Source organism: Muntiacus reevesi, chromosome 15 (assembly GCF_963930625.1).
Source record: "Muntiacus reevesi chromosome 15, mMunRee1.1, whole genome shotgun sequence".
Taxonomy (NCBI): domain Eukaryota; kingdom Metazoa; phylum Chordata; class Mammalia; order Artiodactyla; family Cervidae; genus Muntiacus; species Muntiacus reevesi.
The window spans coordinates 65301919-65320614 of record NC_089263.1 but is presented as its reverse complement, the minus strand read 5'-3'; the positions used below and the strand labels follow the sequence as shown (position 1 = coordinate 65320614).

Below are 18696 nucleotides of genomic sequence, written 5' to 3'. Positions count from 1 at the left end.
TGCCAGGCAGAGTCAGGGCGGCTCCCCCACCGCATGTCTGCTTGGGGCGTCCTCCCCACTCACAGCTCGGAGACCGAGGAGGAAGGTGCGGACCCAGGGCTCCACCGCGAGGCTGGGGACAGGCTGCCCTGAACTGGGAGGCCACGCCAGGCGAGGGCCATGGGCCAGCGCAGGGGCGGCCCAGGGGGCGGAGGGCCCTGGCCCGGAAGCTTCACTGGGTCCTCAGCCACCACAGCGGCCCGGCTCAGGGCTCACTGCACCATGGTGGCCATCCTCGCCAGCCGCCCACGGGAGCAGGACGCAGAACAAGGTCAAGGGAGCGTCCTACAGCCCTTCAGGGTCGCAACTTCTCCCCATGGCCTTCAGATGCCCTTTCTGGGCCCGTGAGTGTGCAGCGCTCCATGGGGGGACCTGGAGCCTGGGCACCTCCCTGCTGCCTGGGGAACGTCCCTGGAGCCTGGGCACCTCCCTGCTGCCCGGAGAACATCCCTGGAGCCTGGGCACCTCCCTGCTGCCGGGGAACATCCCTGGAGACCTGGGCACCTCTCAGCTGCCTGGGGAACATCCCTGGAGCCTGGGCACCTCCCTGCTGCCTGGGGAACGTCCCTGGAGCCTGGGCACCTCCCTGCTGCCCAGGGGAGGTTCCTGGAGATGCCTCCTTCTGCTCCGAGAGGGACACCTGTTGTAAACACTGAAGGTGGGGCGGGGACGCTGCAGGACTCCGGGCCCAGAGGGCCGCTCGCTCCCCTCCCCCGCCCTCCCTCCGGAAGGAAGTCACATCTCCCGTGGGGGCCGGCAGGGAAGGGGCCCCCAGTCAGAGATGTAGAACCCTCTGGAAGCTGGGGAGGGGGCACTCGTGGGGCCTTGGTCTCACAGTCCAGGAGGCTACAGGAGCCTCTCCTGGCCCTGGGGGGAGAACACGGGGGAGCCCAGACCCAGAGAAACACCGTGGTGGGGGCCAGCCTGGCTCCTGGGCTTCACGCCTCTGTGCACACAGTCACGTCTGACTTCTCGGGGCCATGGTGCTGGAGGCCCTGGGGAGCCCTCTGCCGTGCGGGCGGCCTCCGTTCTGACACGTGAGCACGTCGCCTATGCGGTGTGACAGCACCACACACGATGGGCTTGAAACCCCGCGCCTCTGTGCCCCCATCTCTGTGGGTCGGGAGCCCAGGCTCAGCTCGGCCGGGTCCCACGAGGCCCCTGTCTCATCTCCAGATGCAACCTGCGGAGGAGCCGCCTCACAAACGCGGAGCAGCCCCCGGTGCTCAGGTCCTTGCCGGCTGGGTGGCTCAGGGCCCCGTTCCTCGCTGACTGGAGGCTGCTCTCGTTGCCCTGCCTCGGGCTTGGCTGATGGACAGCTCACATCACCCTCCTGCGTCCCGCAGCGGGGGTCGGCCCCCGGCGAGGGCTGTGAGCACCCCGTGCCACTAACCGCCTGTTCATCCCACCCGTTCAAGTGAGGCGGACACGCCCCCCGTCCGGGCAGCAGAGCTGTCCACACGAGGGCCTGGGTCCAGGGTCCTCGGGGGCAGGCTCTGTCCCCCACACCCCAGAAGGAGCCCCCAGGCCTCTCGAGCCTCATCATGCTGGGTCTCCCAGGGGGAGAGGGGATCATGCTTTGGAGCAGGCCTCCGCGGCTGGCCACCAGACCTGCCACGTGTAGGGCAGGCCTTGCCCTGGCTGTGGGCCTTCGCTGTCTCCCCATCACGGCCTGGACCATGGCCGAGTGGCCAGGGGAGCAAAGCATTCCCGGGCTCCACTGCTCCCGGGGCACAGCTGGGGTGGGATGGCGGGGGTCGGGCACCGGGGACAGCTCACACACAGACCAGCTCCCGGACACGCTGGACGCCTGGGAGGCCCGCATGGAGCTGTGGCATCCTCTCCCGACCCCCACGGGTCGACAGCCACCCCGCTGGCTCTCTCTGAGATCGCGAGGACTCAGGGCCCAGGCAGGGGTGGCAGCTCGGGGTGGACCTGGCGTCCCCTTGATGGCTCCCTCAGCTGCCAGGGTCTCTTGGACACTGAACCAGCCCACAGCTCTAGCCTCAGGCGGCCTGGAGGCCTCTGCCAGGGCAGGTGGGCTCTGAAGCCAAGGTCGGAAACCAGGAGGTGGTGAGCTGAGGCTGAGATAGGCCTCTGACCCAGCACTCCTAGCAGAAGGGCAGATGCGAGTCGTCGGGCCAGGATTCCGGTCCTGCCTCTGCAGGGCAGGTACAGGCGAGGCCCAGGGAGGATGGGCTCCGTGGGGCTGCATCAAGCTGCACCCCGCCCGGTGTCACCCATCGTTCCGACTCACACCCGGGTCCTCCTGACTACCCACCGGTCCTGGTCGCGCGTACCAGGACGGGGTGCCACAGTAGCGAGGCCTCCACAGGCCTGGGCCCCCCGCCTGGGCACAGCCCCCCCGCACAGGCCCCCGCGTCTTGCTGAACCCGTCCCCTGATCTGTCCCCAGGTTCCTGCGGGCCCAGGACTGCACACCCTCAGGAGTCAGGGGCTCCCATGGTAGACGCCTGGCGTCGCCTCCGTGTGGCCTCATAGACACAGGCCCCTCGCAGGTGGATCGAGGCTGAGCCGAAGCGGGCGTGGCCCACAGCGGACGCACACAAGAGACAGGCACACGCGTATTCTCGAGGCCCCACTTGTGGACGGGAAAGGCGGCTCCGTGGGAGTCAGGGAGGGGCATCCAGGAGGGCTCCCTGGAGGAGGTGGGGCGGGGGGAAGGTTGGGTTTCAAAGGGGCTAGATTTGGAGAGCGAGTAGTTTGTGTCTGCCCTGCATTGGGCAGTCCTGCTCCGGACCAGGGCTTATGCAGGTGAAGCTGCTTGGAGTCCAGGCTGGGGGCCAGGCAAGGCAAGGAGGCCCCACCCCGCTGGCAGGAAGGGCCGAACCTCAGCCCTGCCAGATACAGTCCTGGCCCTGGGCCCGACCGTCCAGGCCCACGGCGTAGCGGGAGTTCCAGTCTCGCTCGAAGAGCTGCCGCAGCTGCTCCTGCACAGTGCTCTCTTGCGGCGGGGTGCCGCGGGCCCTCTGGCTGACCACCAGGCCCACACCCGAGGTGCTACTGAAGTAGTCTTCTGACCAGTTGGACGTGCCTGCGGGCGGCGGATGTGGGAGGCTGGGACTGGGGCCGCATAGGTCCCTCTGCTGCCCCACCCAGCCCAGTGGCCCCTGTGGCTGCTGAGGAACGCGGCCAGCTCTTCACCAGAGGGGCCCCACCCCTGCCCACCTGCAAACTCGGGGCTCGGGGAGCTCTGTGCGGGGTTTCCCCACCCCCCCGTGTGGCCGGCTGACCACTGGGCTGGCCTCCCCCGTGGGTCCTGAGCCCTTCCGCATGCAGGCCCCCTGCCTGGGGGTCCACGCTGAGGGGGAGAGCCCAGCCCCCTTCAGCACTGCGGGCCCCGCCTGGAGGACACGAGCCCCGTGCAGGCTGGGGTGGCCGCGCCGGGAGCCCAGGAGGACGTGGGCCGCCGCCCGGCTCACCTATGTAGGCTGCCTTCTCCGTGACCATGAACTTGCTGTGGTTCACCCTGCTGAAGGGGATGTTGGAGTGGTTCCCCACGGGCACGATGAAGACTTTCTTGGGGGGACAGAAAGGGCGAGTCAGGGGGTGGAGAGGCCGCTGCCCCACCCGGCCCAGGGGCGCCTTCTCACCACGTCCAGGGACACGTTGGCCGCGGGGTTGCTGAGCGCCTGCAGGGACCGCAGAAAGGGGAACATCCTGGGGTCGGTGTTGAGCCAGCAGCTGACCAGCAGGCGCACGCGCACCCCCCTGCTGAAGGCCGCCACCCGCAGCGCCGTGTCCAGCACTGGCCAGTACCTGGGGGAGGGGCACGGCAGGGTCAGGGTCCTTGGGCCGGCGGGGCCCTGCCGGCCTGCCCCGAGGGGGTCCCCACAGGCGAGAAGACGGCAGCCCGGGCCCCAGCCGGCCCACCTGGCGGGGTGTCTGAAGCGCGTGGTGGGGAAGTACTCCATCACCGAGGCATAGAGGAACTCCTGGGCGGCCCCCATGACTGCCAGCAGCGCATCCAGGTCGCGGGTGCGGCCGTGGGGGCAGAGAGCAGGCGGCGATGCCTGTGGGCCAGAGAGGTCCCTGAGAGGCCTGGTTCTGAGCTGCTTGGTTACTGGGCCCGCAACCCCAGCACACACCACCCTCCAGCCCCGGGAACCGGGACAAAGGCAGGAGGCGCAGCCCGCTGGGCTGGGGCCCTGGGCTGGCCTGACCGGGAGGAAGCTCCCTGGGGGGCTCGGCCGGACCCTCACATCTGGGGATGCATCCTTGCCTCTGAGGCCAGGTCTCCACTGTAACCGAGCCCTGGGGTAGCTGCCCACACCCCAAGGAAGGTTCCTGGCTGGTGGCTGTGGCCGCCCGCCCCCCAGTTCCCTCCCCTCTCCGGCGGAGCGACAGCATTGCTGATGCCCTGGTCCTCCCCCAAACGCTTCCTGGTCCCGAGTCAGACCCCAGCCAGCGATGTGCGTGGAGGCCCCAGGGCCATGCGGCGTCCCCTGCCACTCAGGCTGCCTGTCTCCCTGGGCCGACCGACGACGAAGACCGATGACGACGGCCACGTCTTCTGCTGGGGTCACCCCAGGACCACAGCCCCGGACCTTGCAGATGCCAGGGTCTGCAGGGCAGGGCTGGGGTGGGTGGGGCTTCCTGTGGGCGTGGCCGGCCAGAGAGCAGGGGCTCAGAAGGGCCTCCGGGCCTGTCCACCCTTACCGAGAAGTAGGCGGTGGTGGGCACCCCGTCAAAGCGATCCCGGAGCGGCTGGAAGCGGTTGATGTGGGAGGAGAAGTTCCGAGGCCAGGGCTTGGGGAGGACGGCCCTGGGCGCCCCCAGGACCCAGTAGGTCTGGAAGGTCTTCTCCAGGTCCTGGGCCAGGCGGCTGCAGTTGTAGATGACGGCCCCGAGCTCCTTCACCTGTGGGCACCCGGGCCATGCTGCGGGAGGGGCCCTCTGCAGGGCTGGGCGGATCCCCCACCCCACCCCGGGCCAGGGCTGCCGGGCAGGCGCACACCCCCCTGGGCGGCCAGTCTGGAGGGGAGCCCAGCGGGTCCCTGCTTTTCTTAGACATTATGTTCCAAGGGCAATACATGTTCATTGCCCAAAAACAATAGGAAGCATCAACTCTCAAAGGAAAACAACTGGTCCTCACTGCTAATCGACGGCCGCTGCCAGCCTTTCGACTGATGGCTGAAGCGCCGCTTTTCCTGAAAGGCTCCTGCTCTGTCCGCAGGGCCGCTTGAACACGGTGACCTGACCATGTTTCCAGGCGGGTAAGCGACCTTCTGCATTGGGAGTTTAGTGCCTTTGGAGTCCCGTAACCAGTCTCCGGGTGTTTCTACCTCAGGGGCGTTACAGACCTGGCTGCGCCCCCCGGGACGACTGCCCACACAGGGATGTCAGGGGCACCAGGGTGGACAAGCTCCGAGGGCCTCCCCTCCCGGGACGCGGGGACTCACCTGTGTCAGGGACCGCCAATCCATGTTGGCACTGCCCACGTAGACATGCTGCCCGTCCACCACCCAGAACTTGGAGTGCAGAACGCCGCCAGTGAGCCTTCCCATGGGCACGCGTCGCACCTGGGCGCCTGACAAGGGTGCAGGGCGCTGGGCTGAGCCCAGTTCCTTCCTCCTCACGGCAGTCCTCCCTATGGATGGTGTCCTCACCCCCACTTTACAGGTGGGAGGACGGAGGCGTCGGTCGGCCCAGGGCCCCCCCAGTCAGCCTGGCCCTGTGGGGACTGTCCCGTGGCCTCTGGCTCCCCACTGAGCCTCCACCCACAGCTCAGAGCGCTGGACGCAGCAGGCCCCAGAGGCCACCCTGTGCTCTGCCCCCTGGGAAACAATACATCTGGCCCCTGGAACCGGCCCCCAGACAGCCCCACAGCTCTTGCTGGTCCCCGGGCCCAGGACAGCAGGCACCCACCCACCTCGGGTTTCCAGGACCTGCAGGTCAGTGGAGTTCTTGGCCGGAGTCGGGGTGCTGGTGGCCACAGCCAGGGACACGTTTCTGTCCAGCAGCTGCTGCAGCTTCTGCAGGAGGGCCTCGCCCTGTGGGAGCAGGCCAAGGTGAGAGAGAGATTGCCCCATCCCACGAGGAGGGGCCCAGGTCTCCCCTGAGGCGGCCCCAACTGCCCACAGCTCGGCCAGACGGATGGGCAGCCTGCTGGCCTTGCTGTGTGCCTGGCCCAGGCACAGCCCGCAGGCTCCGGGTCAGGGGCGAGGGCCACGCACCGGCTGGGAAGACGAGTCGTTGACCCCGATGTCGGGCCCCGTGAGGGACCAGTAGAAGGAGGCCACGTGGACGCTCTCTCGGGCGGCGTCCAGCAGCTGCATCCAGGCCTGGGCCAGGGGCTGGGCAGCTGGGCTGCCTGCTGCAGACCACAGGTCCTGGGGGATGCTCTCCACGAGGATGAGCCTGCAGAGGGGGCGCCGGGTGTGAGCGCAGGAGCGGCCGGCCAGCCTCACGTCACCCACTCAGCAAGCGGGAGGCAGAGCCCAGGCCAAGGGGGCCTGGCCGCAGGCTGGACGGGCCAGGGTGGGCCTGACACCAGGAGTGCCCCAGGGGGCCTGCCTGAGTGGGGCTGGTGCCCAGTCCCCACCCTACCCAAGCCCGGCACGCTCCCCTCGGAGCTGTTGGGTCTGGTCTCCTGTGGGTGTGGAGGCCCTTGGAGTCACCAAGGCTGATCCAGAGGGAGGGGCTCGGTCAGGGGGTGTGCCGGGGGGTTCTGAGGCTCCAGACCCTGCGGGGGGCGGGAGGGGCTGACCCTGTGACCCCACCCCGGGTGGGGGGGCTGCGATGACCACCTAGTCCGAGTCCCAGGTGATAGCCTGTGTTTGCTGCCAAGAGCATCCCCATCCCGCCCTTACCATCAGGGCCCCCCTTCCCAGACACTCCCCCTGCCTCCAGCCCACCCTCCCAGAACCTGCCTCTTCCCAGAGGAGGGGACCAAGGGCGGTGCTTGTCCCTCTGGGGAGACCCAGGCTGGGAAGGCAGGGGGCACCCGGGGCAGAGCCTCGCAGGCTTGCCCGCCCGCCACCCCACGGAGCCCACAGTTTGCTCACCGGCAGGAGTCGTTCTGCTGATGCCGCCGCCGGGCCTCCCCTCCTGGAAGATCCCAGTCCACACGGGAGCCAAGGCCTCCAGGCCTGGTGGGCCCTTCCTCAAGGCAGCCCCGGCTCCAGGCGGAAGGGGAGGACCCCAGCCCCAGGAGGCAGGTGAGGGTCACAGCGCCCAGGCACAGCAGCACCAGCGTCCCCCGCACCTGCAGCTGGAGGAAGACATCACCCGGGTCCCCAGGGGCCACACTCTCCTGAGCGGGTCCTGGCCGCTCTAGTGCTGAGACAGACCTCCTCTGGCTGGCCAGGGCAGGCCTGAGGCCATGGCCTAGGGACTGGCCGCGTCCTCGGCTCCTCCAGAGGCGCCAGCAGCCCCTGGGCGGGGAGTCCTGGCCCCTCGCGGCTCCTGCTGCCCCTGCCGCTCTGGCCCGGGGGTCCTGTGCTGTGGCTCACCCCCTCCCGTGGGCCCCCCGCCTCGCAGTGCCGACTGCCCTGTCCCGCAGGCCGCGGGGCGGCGTGGAGCCAGGCCACGCCGAGGCCACCCGTGTGCTCAGCAGAGGCCTCAGCCCCTGGCGGGGTGACCGGCATCACCTGCAGCTCTGGGCCCGGGCACGGTGACCCCACGCTCCTGGGCAGCTGGGCACCGGGGGGGCCACCTCGTGGGGACCCTGCAGACCTCATGCCTGGCGGGGCCTCGCCCTGGCCTGGCCTGACGCTGAGTCCGTCACCCACCACTACTGCATGTGCGTGTACACGCGTGTCCTGTGTGTGCCCAGGGCGCGTATGACCTGCTGGTTCCCCTCTCGGCAACCCCCCAGGGCCGTGTGGGCGTCTGAATCTCAGTTCCTCGTTTCAACCACAGCGAGTCTGCCGCCGTTTCTGCTTTCAGGCTGGGTCCTCTCGAGGGTGGTTCATAAATAGCTGCTTCCCTTCCCGGGCTGGGCCCCCCATCCTGGCCCTATGCTGGCCCCTCCTGGGAGCCAGGCAATGACCCTGGTCCTGGATGGGGGGCCTGGCACAGAGAGAGGGTTGCTTTTCTGGGGGCCAGGGGCTGGGGGCTGAGCTGGGCCCTGTGGTGCTGTCTGGGGGCTAAGGGCTGAGTCAGGACCCCTTGATGCTGGTGGGGGTCTCCCTCTGTCCCAGAACTCTGCAGCTGCCGCCCAGAACTCTGAGCGGCAGCCAGCTGGGGATGGAGGTCTTGTCCCCTCAGAGTAGTCACTCTCACGAGGAGCTGGAAGCCAGGTGGACTGGATCCTGGTTGGAGTTGGTCCCCAAAGCAGACTCAATTGCCACCCCAAGCGGGATGCTCCCTAGCTCTGAGCTGAGGCTGCCTTCCCTGGAGTGCGGGGCGGGGTCCGTGCACAGTGACGTGGTCCTCCCAACCCCGCTCCCCCACGCCCACCACCAGCCAACTTCTGAGGCTTCCGTGAGGGGCGGGTGCAGCCCTCCCTCCTGGCCTTGATGGCGAGTGGCCACCGCCGCCTGGGGCCTGGGGCTGGGGTCACGCTGCCCGCCTGTGAGCACAGCTCGGCTGGGCACAGGGGCCCAGGGAGCCAGGTTGTCCCACAGGCCCCGGGCTCTGGGGGTGCTCTCCCGCAGGGCCCCCAGTCTGCCTTCATGGGGGAGGGCCAGCCTTGGGAGCTGGGCCTGGGGGGGGGGTCTGCCTTGAGCAGAACCATAACAGAGTGGTGGGGGCCCCGGAGTGAGAGAGCGGGCTCAGAACTCAGGGGCCCCTTCAGACGGGAGTCAGGGTCCTCACCTGCACCCTGAAGAGGGGAGCTTGGGGGCCTGCCATCGCCCTCCCTGCCTCAGTGTGGGCTCCCCAGACCCTTCCCTGATGCTCGGGAGAGGCAACCGGGGTGCAGTCCTGCCCGGGGCCCGGGACCCCAGGCTCAGGAGAAGGTGGGCTTGCCCCGCCCCCACAGCCCCATCCGGGGGGCGCCCAGCTGAGGCGCCTGCCAGGCCACCTACCCCCTTGCGAACTACAAGGGCCTGGGGAGGCTCTCCATCCAGGGGGTTCTGGGCAGCTCGACCCTGAGGACCCCGCGTGTCCAGGGGTAGGACTGGCTGCTGGGAGAGGGTGACCCCCCAGCGCTGGCATCTCAAGGCTGTGTTGGGCTGGGAGACCCCCGGGGGGCAGCTCCGAGCTCCCCACGCCCTGTGCTGGGCAGGCTCACCCCAGGTGGAGCTCACCGGGAGACCCCAGACCCTGGTGGGCCCGGCTGCACAAGCCAGCAGGGGGAGGGATGGTCCACAGGCCCCGCTGGAGCTTCGCGGCGCTTTGGGCCCAGGCAGCTGGCAGCACCGGTCAGGAGGCAGTGGACAGAAGTACCCCCCCTCAGAGCCCTCGGTCTAGCCCTCCCATCTGGCCTCGCTGGCGCTTACCTCCGAGGGTCCCGCCTTGGCGTTCATCTTGGCTTCGCCACAGACGCAGGCCCTCAGCTTGCAGGCCATTACCGCAATCACCTCCCACCTGCCTCCTCTCTGCAGCTTGCTGCTTCCCCTTCTGGCCACTTCCTCTTCGTCCTGCATACCTCCCTCTGCACCCTTGACAGACATCTGGAGCCGGGTGAGCCAGCTAGAGGGTGGGGCTGAGAACTTTCACGGCCGGAGAAAATCCCTCCCCACCTCCCACCCCCAAGTCACAGGCCTGTGCATCCGAGTTAGGTTTGGTGCAAACCGTGTGGCGCTAGTGTTTTGCCTGCTAATGCCAGAGGCTTAAGAGATGTGGGTTCGATCCCCGGGTTGGGAAGATCTCCTGGAGAAGGGAATGGCAACCCACTCCAGGATTCTTGCCTTGAGAATCCTATGGACAGAGGAGCCTGGCAGGCTACAGCCCGTGGGTTGCACAGACTTGGACACGACTGAAGGACCTGGCATGCACACACACATCGAGACTCAAAGAACCAGGTCTCGAGCGACATTGCTTGTTTCTCCATAGTCCTGGCCGCCCAGGGATGGTGTAGGCCCTGCAGCCCCTGGGAACCAGGCCCCTGCAGCTCTCAGTTCCCAACCCCTAGGCCTAACGGGCAGCCTCATGGCCGCACGGTGACTGCCGGAGCTCAGTCATCGCCTCCTGTTCCTAGCGGAACAGGATGTAAGGGCAGACATCCTGGGAGCCTCACAGGGCACTCCACTCGTGTCTCACGATTCAGAACCTAGTCACATGGCTGCACCTAGCCTAAGGGGTTCTGGGAAATGGAGGCAGCTGGGACCTCCGTCCCGGAGGCCGGCCGCTCCCTGGGCTGGCTGAAAAGGCAGGCTGGCTGTGGTTCCCAGCACAGGTGTCTGCCTCCTTTGCCCCACCCCCTCTCCCGTCTGCCTGGGAGTCTCTGAGGACAGGACCCCCTCCCACTCCTTCATTCAAAGTCCTCTTTGGACTGGGTGGGTGCCCAGGCCCTGCCTCCAAGACCCCAGCAGGACTGGGCTGCAGGGGCCCTGTCCAGGGTGCTGACCTCTGGGTGACCAGGGAGAGGGTATCGGTTCCCGGGCAGAGTCCTGGGGCTGGTGTGAGTGGGCTGAGACGTGAAAGGGGAAGATGCCGCTGGCTGCCCCCAGGCCCCTGCGCTTTCTTCCAGATACCCTGTCCCAGTTCAGCCTGGGGGTCTGCCCTCCTCCCCAGACCACAGCCAAGGTGGCCTCTGCTCCCGGGTAGGTGTCACTGGACACCGTTTCCCTTCAGTGACATCTTCACTTTCCAAGACCATGCTGGGTGTTTTCAGAAGCACTTCCCACCGTGCTTTGCGGCTTTTGCATCTGGAGACGCAGAGTGGTATCGCGTGTGGCTGCAGCTCGCAGGCCCCTGACGACGAAGCTTGCTTGCCGGTCACGGGGTCTCCTCTGTGAAGCCCTGTTTGTATTTTTGCTGTTTTTAATGAAGATTTGTTGACGTTGTCTCATAGGTTTGAAGGGCTTGCCGTATCTTCTGAGTCATCAGTCTTACAAGTGTAGTAGCATCTTCTCTTCTCTGCTGCTTCATTAGACTTTTTCTCTGCAGAAAGTCTCAGGCACGCACACTGGAGAGGAGAGCGTAACGAGCAGCCATGACGTGCAGCTTAGACTCCACAACTGCCGACACGCACCGCCTCTGCGTCAGGGAGGAATTTTCATTTTATTTGCTTATTTATTTTATTCTTTATTTGAGGCTGTGCCGGGCCTTTCTCCAGCTGCAGCAAGTGAGGCTCCTCCCTCGTTGCAGTGCGCGGCTTCTCATCGTGGTGGCCTCTCTTACTGTGGAGGAGGGCCTCTAAGGTGCGCGGGCTTCGGTAGCTGCAGCTCCCGGGCTCTGGAGCCCAGTCTCAGGAGTCGTGGCACCCGGGCTGAGTTGCTCCATGGCATGTGGGAGCCTCCCATGGGCCAAACCCATGTCTCCTGCATTGGCAGGCGGATTCTCTACCGCTGAGCCAGCAGGGAAGCCCCCAGGAAGGAATTTTAAATTAAAGAGGAACTATACAACACAGGGACTATAGCCAAAATTTTATAAACACAACAAGTGGATTATAACCATTAAATTTTGTGAATCACTATATTGTTCACCTGCAACTTATATAATGAAGTGAAAGTCGTTCAGTCGTGTCCGACTCTTTGTGACCTCGTGGACTCTACAGTCCATGGAATTCTCCAGGCCAGAATACTGGAGTGGGTAGCCTTTCCCTTCTCCAGGGGATCTTCCCAACCCAGGGATCAAACCCAGGTCTCCTCCACATTGCAGGCGGATTTTTTACCAGCTGAGCCACAGGGGAAGCCTAAGAATAATGTATTCCCTTTTCCAGTGGATCTTCCTGACCCAGGAATTGATCTGGTGTCTCCTGCATTGCAGGCAGATTCTTTACCAACTGAGCTATCAGGGAAGCCCATAACTTATATAATATTGTGCTATAAATCAACTATACTTCAATAAAGATAAATAAATGAACAGAGGACATGGGGAATATTTCACTTCTAAATACTTCAGTGTGACTTTCTAAACAAACAAATTTCCTACAGGATCACTCCTAAAAAAATCAACAATTCCTTAATTTTATCAATTTCATGGTTCAGTCTTGTCTTCATCCATCCCGGCTGCTGTAACAGACTGAGGTGCTTGTACGGTTCTGGGGGCTGAAAGTTCAGTGTCAAGACACTGACTGATTTGGTGTCTGGTTCCGGCTGCTGGGTGGCTGGACTTCTCACTGTCTTCCTCCTTCCTGGTGGGTGGGGCCAGGCAGCTCCCTGGGTTTCTTCTTGAGGGCACTAATCCCATTCCCAGGGGCTCCAGCCTCATGACATAATCACCTCCCCAAGGCCCCACTTCCTAATAGCATCACATGGGGGGTTAGGTTTTAAAGACAGGAATTTGGGGGGATGCTAGACGTCAGTCTATAGTGATGTTAAAACTTTCACCAACTTTCACTAACTGTCACCAAGTTGTCACGTATAGCTGACTTGCTGTTGCATCCAGCTGAGGTCCCCACACTGAGTTTGGTTTTTATGTCCCTTAAATCACTTCCTCACCCTCACACCACCTGAGACAACCTTTCCACCGCCCCCCCTTCCGGTCATGGAGTCTCTGTTCCTCTTGCCCGGCCTCCTGTACCAAGAAGTGAGTCGTAAAGCCTGCTTATGACAGGGGTAGAATGAAGGGACAAATGGGTGATTAGTTACTCCCACTAGGGAAGTGTAAATAGGAGATTTGAGAGACCCCTGTAAGTTAATGATAGCCGAGAGAGCAGGGTTGCTTAACCACAAAACCAAGCAGGCTGGCTTAGCACAGAGCCACTCAGCAGAAGCCCGGGACAGGCCCTCACACAATAAAACACGGCGGCCCGAGGCCCACATCCTGCCAGGGAGCTCACTCAGTTAGTGAGCCCTAGGACGTGCTCTTTCCACCCGTGAAAACTGGTGATCTGTGGGCCTAGCTTGACCATGTAGGGGCAGGAAAACTCCCCCGCTCAACCTGGAGGCAGAGGCAATAATGGAAGCATGACGTCTGCTCAAAAAAGACAAAGACGGTCTTCTCCCCTCCCCGCTCTTCCTTTGAGGATAAAAGTGCAGCCCAGTAAGTGCTCGGGGCACGGCACTCCTCGCCCTCCTGCTCACGGCTGCACAAGCGTCCTATTCAATAAGTCACCTCTCACCCACCACTGCCAGTCTCAGGCGGACGGAGCCCTGGCGAGGATGCCGGCGGGAGGTGCTGCGCGATGCCGTCCCCGAGCTCGGCGTCCCCTTGGGGTCCGGCTCCCACGCCGTCAGTGACGCGAAGCCTGGTGGTTATCAGGACCTCCCTCCTTGCCCCTGGTGAACGGCCTGAGGGGAAGCACTTGGGCGCCCCACGATTCCCCGTGCTGCAGCTTGTCCCAGACGGCTTCAGACACTTCGGTCTTCTGAGTTTATTATTCTTCTATGTTATTCCTGACAGTCCTCTGTAAGGAAGTTCCTGTTGATTATTCCCAACTCACACGTGACATTACAAGGTCGTCTTTTTTTTCTCTTTTCTTGTGTGATTTTCCCCCACTTTTGTCGTTGGTGTTCACTCAGTCATGTCTGACTCTTTGCAACCCCACGTGCGACAGTGCTCCAGGCTTCACCACCGCCCGGAGCGTGCTCAAACTCGTGTCCATTGAGTCGGTGATGCCATCCAACCAGATCATCCTCTGTCGTCCCCTTTTCCTCCTGTCTTCAGTCTTTCCCGGCATTAGTGTCTTTTCCAGTGAGTCAGCTCTTCGCATCAGGTGGCCAAAGTATTAGAGGCTTCAGTTTCAGCATCAGTCCTTCCAATGAATATTCAGGATTGATTTCCTTTAGGATGGTCTGGTTGGATCTCCTTGCAGTCCAAGGGACTCTCAAGAGTCTTCTCCAACACCACAGTTCGAAGGCATCAGTTCTTCCGCACTCAGCCTTTTTTATTGCCCAGCTCTCACATCCATACATGACTACTGGAAAAAACCATAGCTATTTGGACCTTTGTCAGCAAAGTAATGTCTCTGTTTTTTCATACACTGTCTAGGTTTGTCATAGATTTTCTTCCAAGGAGCAAACATCTTTTAATGTTATGGCTGCAGCCACCTTTCAAGTGAAGTGTGGTTGACTTGCAATGTTACATTAATTTTAGGTGTATGACATAGTGATTCAATACGTTTATAGATTACACTCCATATAAAGTTATTGCAATGTAACGTAATTCTCTGTGCTGTACATAACATCCCTATAACATTCATTTTATTATATTTTTATTAAACATATTTATTTGGCTGCGCTGGGTCTTAGTTGCGGCACGTGAAGTTTCAGTTGCAGCGTACAGGATCTAGGTCTCTGAGCAGGGATTCAACCTGGGCCCCCTGCGTTGCGAGCGCTGAGCCTTAACTACTGGACCACAGGAAGTCTCATGACTTACTCATTTTATACCCAGCAGTTCGCATCTATGCCCCCAGCTCCCTGGGGCAAGGAAAGCATGCCCCGGAGGGCACACAGGACGTTCCCGGCCAGTCACAGGCAGGGAGTGAACTGTGAGGAAGAGCCGTGATTGCGGCTTCTGCAGGACGGAGGGGTGAGGCAGAGCAGGCAGGTTCAGGCCAGTCGTGTCTGCAAGGGCCCAGCCCGGAAGCGGGTTCGTGTGAGTGAGATGAGTGTACACTTCGCAGCCGTGTGAGGATCCCAGGTACCCTCAGGTGAGTCTTCCTGTGCTCAGAGATGGCTGATAGGCCCTCGGGGGGATGAAAGAGCACCAGCTCACAGACAGCGATGCGCGGCTGACACCCTCCCCGGGCTGTTAGACCCCGTTCTCTGGCACACCAGCCCAGCAGCGCTCAGCGAGCTCGCCTCTCCGCAGGTCTGCGGGTGCCTGCAGGACGGGCTGCGTCTTCCTCCTTACGTGTGTTTGTCCCGTTTTCAACCATCTCCCGCACGTACCAGGCAGGGACCGAGACTTTCTGTCTGACTCCATCTACACAAGAGCGTTTCGGGTTTCCGTTTTTTTCCATCCAAAGCTGGGGCAGAGACAGACAGGTTTCTTCAACATTGAAGACAGGTGGATTTCCGCCTTTGCAGCCTGACACAGAGCATGTAGCCCCTACAGAGGGCCCGGCTCTGTGCACCCCCGCCCCTGGGGTGGGCCAGGGCCTGGGCCAGAGGCCATCAAGCCTGGGGCCAGAGGTCATCAGGCCTTGGGTCAGAGGTCATCAGGCCTTGGGCCAGAGGTCATCAGGCCTGGGCCAGAGGCCATCAAGCCGTGGGCCAGAGGTCATCAGGCCTTGGGTCAGAGGTCATCAGGCCTCGGGTCAGAGGCCATCAAGCCTCAGGTCAGAGGCCATCAGGCCTTGGGCCAGAGGTCATCAGGCCTTGGGTCAGAGGTCATCAGGCCTCGGGTCAGAGGTCAAGCCGTAGGTCAACTCCAGCTGAGTATGTTCCTTGGTGTTCAGTGAAACATTTAAACATGTTTTTGTTGTCATTGATCCAACACCTTGACTTTCACTTTCTTAAGCCACCAAGCAGCTGAAAGAAAAGCTCCCTCATCGTCCTATCCTTCTGTGCAGGCTAGGTCGCCTCAGTCATGTCTAGCTCTTTGAGACCCCACGGACTGAGCCCGCCAGGCACCTCTGTCCGTGGGCGTCTTCAGGCAAGAGCACTGGAGTGGCTGCCATGCCCTCCTCCAGGGCATCTTCCTGACCCAGGGCTCAGACCTGCGTCTCCTGCGTCTCCTGCTTCTCCTGCATCTCCGGCATCTCCGGCTTCTCCTACATCTCCGGCATCTCCGGCATCTCCGGCGTCTCCTGCATCTCCGGCGTCTCCTGCATCTCCGGCATCTCCGGCTTCTCCTGCATCTCCGGCATCTCCGGCTTCTCCTACATCTCCGGCATCTCCGGCGTCTCCTGCATCTCCGGCATCTCCGGCATCTCCTGCATCTCCGGCATCTCCGGCATCTCCGGCGTCTCCTGCATCTCCGGCATCTCCTGCATCTCCTGCATCTCCTGCGTCTCCTGCGTCTCCTGCGTCTCCTGCGTCTCCTGCGTCTCCTGCATCTCCGGCATCTCCGGCATCTCCTGCACTGGCAGGCAGGTTCCTTACGACTAGTGCCAGCTGGGAAGCCCCCCGTCCTTCTTGTGGCTGCCTTAAATATTTCACTCAGTACTTGACTTCAAAGTTTAGAATCCATTGATCCCTCCACCTTTTTGAACAAGAAAATGAGATTGGGAATTTTTTTCTTCCAACTCTTTCTTCAAGGATTCTGATTTACTTATTCTCTAGTATTCTAGTTTCCTCTTTTTGGGGGTAACCCTTCACAATCACTATAATTTTTTAGCTGTCAACAATTACTTAGATTTACTGCATGTTTGCCCAATTTATTTACTATTTTTTCTTGTATGCCACATCTTCCTTCTGAACTCAGTTTTTTCTTCCTGATTATCCTTAAATAGTTCTTTCATTCTGGCGCTAAAAGTAGTAAATCTTCAAGCGTTATTGTCAGAAGCCATTTCTTTCTCTCTCAGTCTCAAAGGGTAGTTTCTCTGGGTACAAAGTTGTTGGCTGATAACCCTTTTCTTTCAATAGTTTGACTATGTTGGCTTTAATTTATTCTTAATATCTGCACATGTATTTTGCTAACGGGGCCTTCATTGCTTCAAGGGCTTCCCCCAGTCGTGCAGAGCAGGGGGCTTCTCTCCAGCTGTGGGGCTTGGGCTTCTCGTGACTGTGACTTCTCCCGAGGAGCGCAGGCTCCAGGCCCACGACTCTCAGTCCCTGCAGTGATGTGGGATCAGCACTTGTGGCACACAGGCTTAGTCGCCGCGCAGAATGTGGAATCTCCCCCGAGCAGGGGTCAAACCTGTGTCCCCTGCACTGGGAGGCAGATTCTCAACCACTAGACCCCAGGGAAGTCACCAAAGTTTACTCTTATACATCCCTCTTGGGACCTGTGAGGATTTATGCCTTTGATCATTTCTGGAAAGCTCTCAGCTACTGTCTCTTTGAATATCCCTGCTCTGCATTTTCTTTATCCCCAAACTGAAACTCAGATTAACTGTATGCAGAAGCTTTACAGTGTAGCTTCCATGCCTCACAATCTATCCTTCTCCTTTTCTGAATCTGGCTGATTTCCAGTGACCAACTTTCCCATTTACTGTTTGTTTCTAAGCTCTGTTTATCAGCTGGTCAACTTTCCCCAAGGTCTCAGCTTCTTACTGTGGACTTTCCCCCGCCTCTCACCCAGAACCTGGGAACAGACAAGCCTCCTTACCCTGTCACTGGGGCCATGGGGAGAGTTTTTCTGGCCCCTTTCCCTCTGTGTACAAACTTTTGAACACCCAGCTCTGAACAGGATTCTTAATATCAACTCTCCTCTTACCAGGCACAAGCCTTATCTTCTGACTCTGCATGGACAGAAAACATCACCTGCTCCGATGTGAGGGGTTTTAATGGACCTTAACGGCCCCTGGAAGCAGTGCCCTATCCGTTTCTTTATCCATCCTGCCTTTTGTTTCCCACCTAACTTCTGGGGCATGGGGGCTTCCCTTTCTGTCTTCTTATCTTGGCTTTGTGTCTAATTTTCATTTTATTTTCAGCAGCACTTCCAGGCTTCCCAGTTGGTAGAGAAGCTGTGAGGCAGAGGCAGAACAGCTGGGCAAGGGTGGCTGCAAAGATTCAGAGTGGACAGGCTGGTCTGCGCAGACTCGCAAAGCTAGCAGGGCACCAGCCTTCAGGCCTGCCAGGGCTTGCCGAGCCGAGATTCCTAGGAGCAGGGGGAGCCGGGGAGAGAGCTGGCACTCTGCGCTGCCCTCCTTCGGCACTGCTGATTCCCCTGCTTCACAGGGCTCTGAGGCTGAGCCTGCAGTGGATGCAAAGCTGAACCAAGCACAGTAAGATTATCGTTCCGGGAAGACAAAACTGAGCTCGGGATCTTCGTCAGAGGAGGAGAAAGCTGGTCGCTCGCCTGACTCTCCACTGGGATCCCAGGAGGTGAGCCCAGAACCACCTGCAGTCAGGACGTGGACCAGCCTGAGTGCATCTCAATCCAGCTCAGTCCCTCCAGCATAGGACAGGGTGATCCTCACTGATCACATAGAGCATTGTTTAGAGACTGTACTTTCCTCAAAAAAATCTTTATTTTTAAATTAACGAAAACGGTTTGGCTGCGCTGGGTCCCTGCTGTGGTGCATAGGTTCTTTGCCGCTGCACGAGGGTGCTCTCCGGCTGCTGAGCAGGGGCCACCCCCCAGGAGCGGTGCGCGGGCTTCTCACTGTGGGGGTTTCTCCTTGCGGAGCACGGGCTCCAGGGCACGCGGGCTTCAGTGGTTGTGGGTCCTGGGCTCAGCTGCTCCACGGCATGTGGAATCTTCCCGGACCGGGGATCAAATCAGTATCCCCCGCGTCAGCAGGCAGATTCTCAACGCTGGACCACCAGGGAAGTCCCTATTTATCTTTATACGTTTACGTGGCTGAACTGAGGCAGCCACGTTGGTTGAAGCACATGGGATCTGTAGTGATGGCGTGTGAACTCTTAGCTGCGGCATGTGGGATCTAGTTCCCCAACCAGGGGTCAAACCTGCAGTAGGGGCATGGAGCCACGAGACCACAAGGCAAGTCCCTCTGCACTTTTTTCCACTCACAATATCTGTCCCTTTATTTCACTGTTTTACTTTACTTCACTTTTTTTATGTCAAGAGT

General features: G+C 61.2%; 1 protein-coding gene across 2 annotated transcripts; it reads right to left on the bottom strand.

Annotated features, from left to right (window-relative positions):
- Positions 1 to 2641: 2641 nt before the first annotated feature.
- Positions 2642 to 9523, bottom strand: PLD4 (phospholipase D family member 4). 2 transcript variants are annotated; one of them, XM_065906774.1, is made up of 10 exons: positions 9446 to 9523; positions 7067 to 7272; positions 6236 to 6419; positions 5932 to 6052; positions 5462 to 5673; positions 4719 to 4919; positions 3933 to 4072; positions 3653 to 3818; positions 3482 to 3578; positions 2642 to 3093 (listed from the first exon to the last, which is right to left on the bottom strand). In XM_065906774.1, the coding sequence occupies exons 1-10, from the start codon at positions 9512 to 9514 to the stop codon at positions 2891 to 2893; spliced, it is 1599 nt and encodes a 532-aa protein (XP_065762846.1). In that variant the 5' UTR covers positions 9515 to 9523; the 3' UTR covers positions 2642 to 2890. The 2 variants fall into 2 exon arrangements, with proteins under 2 accessions (XP_065762846.1, XP_065762847.1); XM_065906775.1 differs by having other exon boundaries at positions 5462 to 5589.
- Between the last annotated feature and the right edge of the window lie 9173 nt (positions 9524 to 18696).

Excerpts from the sequence above, each read along its gene's own strand:
- PLD4 (XM_065906774.1), bottom strand. The coding sequence starts at position 9,514 with ATGGCCTGCAAGCTGAGGGCCTGCGTCTGTGGCGAAGCCAAGATGAAC. Across the intron at positions 7,273-9,445 it reads CCAAGGCGGGACCCTCGGAG|CTGCAGGTGCGGGGGACGCT; the intron begins GTAAGCGCCAGC and ends GTCTTCCTCCAG. Across the intron at positions 4,073-4,718 it reads CCACCACCGCCTACTTCTCG|GCATCGCCGCCTGCTCTCTG; the intron begins GTAAGGGTGGAC and ends TCTGGCCCACAG.